General features: G+C 40.5%; 1 protein-coding gene across 1 annotated transcript; it reads right to left on the minus strand.

Moving 5' to 3' along the window:
- Positions 1–919: 919 nt before the first annotated feature.
- LOC147616579 (exocyst complex component EXO70A1-like) lies at positions 920–2,529 on the minus strand. The gene is made up of 4 exons (XM_086777649.1): positions 1,823–2,529; positions 1,681–1,748; positions 1,410–1,556; positions 920–1,272 (listed from the first exon to the last, which is right to left on the minus strand). Exons 1-4 carry the CDS (start codon positions 1,943–1,945, stop codon positions 1,134–1,136), a joined length of 477 nt encoding a protein of 158 aa, XP_086633775.1. The 5' UTR covers positions 1,946–2,529; the 3' UTR covers positions 920–1,133.
- Positions 2,530–4,363: the final 1,834 nt, after the last annotated feature.

Below are 4,363 nucleotides of genomic sequence, written 5' to 3' on the forward strand. Positions count from 1 at the left end.
AGAGAGCTCTTTCTTACAAAATCACACGCAAATCTCCATCAAAACCACATCTTTTTATAAAAAAACCATTAATCAAGACAATGTGCAATGAATATACGTAAACTAGAGAGCAAATAGCGAAAAAAGCCAAAGGATGGCTCTCCGACATCAACGCCAAAAATGTTATGGCTCACCGAAACCTCCTTCGAAACACATCCAACACGAAGATTACCTGGTGAACCACAACTGTCATCGAGATCTTTTTCTTGGCTGAGCTCGTAACCTCTTTGATCTCCAAGCTCCACAACTCCTTGAGAAGCAATTCTACTGCACCTTCTGCGAGCGTTGTCACACAGCCACGTTGCACTATATGTACTCGTCTCTCTTGTCACCTCACTTCACTCACACACACACTAGCATGGATTTGAGAGAGATTAGCAAGAAAATTAGTAAAATCAAGACTCTATTGCACAATGGAAGAGTTTTGTATTACGAGAGATATTCACTTATATACAAGGCCATAATTTTTTTCAATTCACCTTACGAGCGGACTCTTATGGCTCCGCTCGTGTAGTGAACGAAACGAAAGGGCGTTAAAGAAACATTAGCCGCTCTCTCTTCCGAAACAAAGAGCCGCGTTGCACTACATGTACTCGCGAACGCTCGTCCATGTGGATTTAAGAGCCGTTCGTAATGGACGAGCGAACCCTTGACTTCTTGATGTAAGATAATGGCAGTAGCTCTTGTTAACCCTAAAAATGGGTTAACAGATATATAGTAATTCAATGAAAAAGTATGTATTTTTAGTAGATAAACCGTAAGAATCTTAGAGCGATTTTTCTTGATCCCAATTCTCATGTTTTTGGATATTGCATGATTAGTTGGATCATGGAGGTGAGAAATATCGCGTAGTTAAGTGAGGCAAAAAACACAATCCATACTAATTTTGTGATTTTCAAAATCTGAATGTTTTTAAGTGATTTTCCTATTTTTTGCATACTTTTTCAAGGAGAAAAAACATGGTTTTCTTGATTTGCTCTTAAAATTCTTTAACAAATATAATTAGGCTGCAAGATTTTCTACTCTTCAAAAATTTTGGAGGAGTTTTAGAGATGTATAGCAAGTTTGCTTTTCTTTGTATATAGATGGATGAGCTATGCAAAAGGTAGTAGGACCGATGTCCAAGGCTTGGGCTTTGATTTTCCATCAAAAAGCTCACAAAGCTTTTCTTCCAATTCTTCAGAGGAGAGCTTCACAATTTTATTTGGGCGGTTATCACCCTCCATCAGAGGTCTATAACTCAACAAAAACACTGTCAAGGATTAATACAACAACAAACAGAGTTGAAAATTGTAACGCAAGCAGAGCCCTTGCTAACTACAGAAGCAGAAATGTAACACAAGGGGATGCAAGGTCTTCTGGGCACTCACCCCAAACGATTCAGAAAGGACCGGTAGGCAGGTAAAAGCACCTCTGCGACCTTAAGGCGCAGGCACTCACGCAGCTCATGATTTGGAATCAGCCACTGAGACTGTCTCCGATGTATCTCCTCAAACTTTGAGTTGAAAGACATTAAACTAAGTGGAAAAATAGAGAAGCCATCAACATAGTATCACACTAGAAACATGGTTGCATAGTATTTCACAATGTAGCTGAAAGGCATCCACAACATTTAGGTTAGCTATCACAGTAGAAACATGCCTTTTAGGGCTCTCTGCACCACCACTTCCAGAAGAAGCCATTCCCTGGACTTCAATGCTTTTTACTACCTGGCATATAGAGAAAAACCATCATGTATTGCAAGCCCAAAATATGTACCTGGTCTAGTGAACAATTGCCTTACCTCGTGCCACACATTGCGTGTGTAATTTTGTGCATGTTGCTGCACTGTGCGACGACGATGTTGCACCCAATCCTCTCCTAACATGCCCTTGGCCTTGCAACTAAATTTGAGTGTACAATACATTGAAATTTCATATGAACTCTGTGTGTGTGTGTGTGTGTGTGTTATAGTCCTTGTTAGTCATATAGAACTGTGTGTCTGTTAATTTTTACAGAAAAGATCATAGGTGAAGTTACAATATAGGACAATGTATACACATGGATGTCTGACCTTCGGACATTCTGAACCATGTAATGGATATTGTTCATTAAAAAAACATCAATTAATTCAGGATCCTTCGATTCCTTTGACTTCAGAATCAGGTGTGATTCAAGTAACGACATTATCTGCATAATGGCCATCGCCAACCTAGAATCAGCAGGCTTAACTGTCTCATTCTCAACAAATAGCTGCCTCAAGGTGGATTCATATCTATGTAAGAGAACATCAAAAACACATGTTATGCTTCACTTCACAATAGATATAAATGATCTAAAACTTTCACACACAACCAAGCTGTCCTTTTATGTAAAGGTTTTATACAAGCTATGGAGCACTCAAGAACACAATTTCTGGAGCATATACATAAAGCGATTCATGCACATAAAGAGAAACATGGATAGAGATGCCATCTCAGGAAGAGCAACAGGTCTACGAGTACAAGGAACATATGCCTAGTCTGATTCAGAAGTGTCATTAATGGTTTTCTTACGTAAAATGTGGAGTGACAGTTGAGAACATTATCTAGTATAGGGTGTAAACAGTGATGCTAGCAAGACTGCCCCCCCCCCCCCCCCCCAAAAAAAAGAGGCTCTTCCGGCCTCCTCCACCCTTGCACACAATTCCCCAGCCCTTCCCCCACCTGTGCAAGAGCTGCAACCTCTTCCTGGCCTATTCACGCTTTTTGATCCATATGTACCAGCCTAATTGACTCGGAGCAGAGACGGAGTAATGGAAGAAGAGGCTGTACGCCTCCGATCCATTTCTTGGATGAATATGTAACACATTGATACGCAGCATCTCTCTCTTTGACTGAAGGTTCTGTCAATTGATACTGTTCACTAACAGATTAGGATTCAACTTCCTTATCTGCATCTTCAATTTTCGGAAAGTTCTTAAGTTCTTCAAGCAACCTTTCATGAACCAAATGGTTAAATCCTTTGAATTGAATTCGTGCAAGTTCTGGCAGTACAGGTGTGTTTCTATCTCCTCCTAAAATTACATTTTCAAGCAAAACTATATCAATTAGATTTCCTTTCCTTCATTTCTAGCCCTCGCCTCCCCCTGTTACATTATCCACATCTTCACAAAAATAATTTTACTGGCCTCCTCCAAGCCAGCGGTAGCCCCTTCCCTGCTTTCCATCTCTGCTGCTCTGGCTGCTTTCTCTGCTGCCTTGTTCCTTGCCCCTCCAGCCTCCATTTTGTTTTAGACCCTTTGTAACTGGCCTAGCACCATTGATAGTGAATATTTACTTGATTGAATAAGAAACGAGCACGAAATGTAAATGGAACAAATGAACAAATTTGTACACTAGTGTTGTAAGAAAATACGACTTGTGCGTTCACAAACACACCACAAGACAAAGAACTTAAAGCAAGAGAGTTGGAGAACAAAACTGAATTACAAACTGAGAGCCTCCACCCACAACACATGCACTCCAGCAAGGAGCTTTGATGGCAATCTAGGTAGACTGTAAAATAGAGGATGCCATGCACTAGCAAGGGCACACAATGCAGTGAAGATAGATCTTGATTGATGATATGGCTGCCAAACCCGTCTAGATATAGTATCCAATGTCGGTTGTATCATAGGTCGGCCACCCTATGACTCATCTAGATAGACTGAACCGACCACATCATCCGTGCTGCATAGACTGAACCAACCACATCATCCGTTCGGGTCCCGCAATCCAAGGACAGTTGTGTCCTCCAAAAGATCTCCTTTTACCCTTGAGTGTGGCCTAACCATCCGCACTTACATGCATCCGATTTGGCATGGTTCCAAATCTACATAAGCTGTCTCCTAATCATGTAGCCACCTGTGGCTAACCCTAGTGTCTTAACTTGGGCACTATCAGGTGTTCGGGCATGATCAACACAAAGTGGATTCTCCTCACATAAAAGGCCTTACAAAATACAACAATGTTGAAAATGTTCACACTTTGGTAATGGAAATGTGTTTGTTAGTTAGCGTGTCAAGAATAAAAATGTTAGGGGTAGTGCACATAATAAAACGTTAGAAACTTAGCCTAGCACACATATTAGTAAAGTGACAACACATGTCAACTAAGCTTTACACCTGGCACATGAGTGGTCACTTAGCAATATGGGCCTAAGGCCAAGCTATGTAATAAAAGGGGCATCAACTTTAATTTAAATAAGACTTTGGTTCATTTTGATTAATCTCTTTCTTAATCTTTCATTAATCTTGATTAAGTGTTAATATGATATTTATGCCCTTGTGTAGCTGCTCCTAAGCGCTCTCTCTCTCTCTCTCTCT

Source organism: Cibotium barometz, chromosome 38, assembly GCF_041138505.1.
Source record: "Cibotium barometz isolate CiBa-2024 chromosome 38, ASM4113850v1, whole genome shotgun sequence".
NCBI classification, from domain to species: domain Eukaryota; kingdom Viridiplantae; phylum Streptophyta; class Polypodiopsida; order Cyatheales; family Cibotiaceae; genus Cibotium; species Cibotium barometz.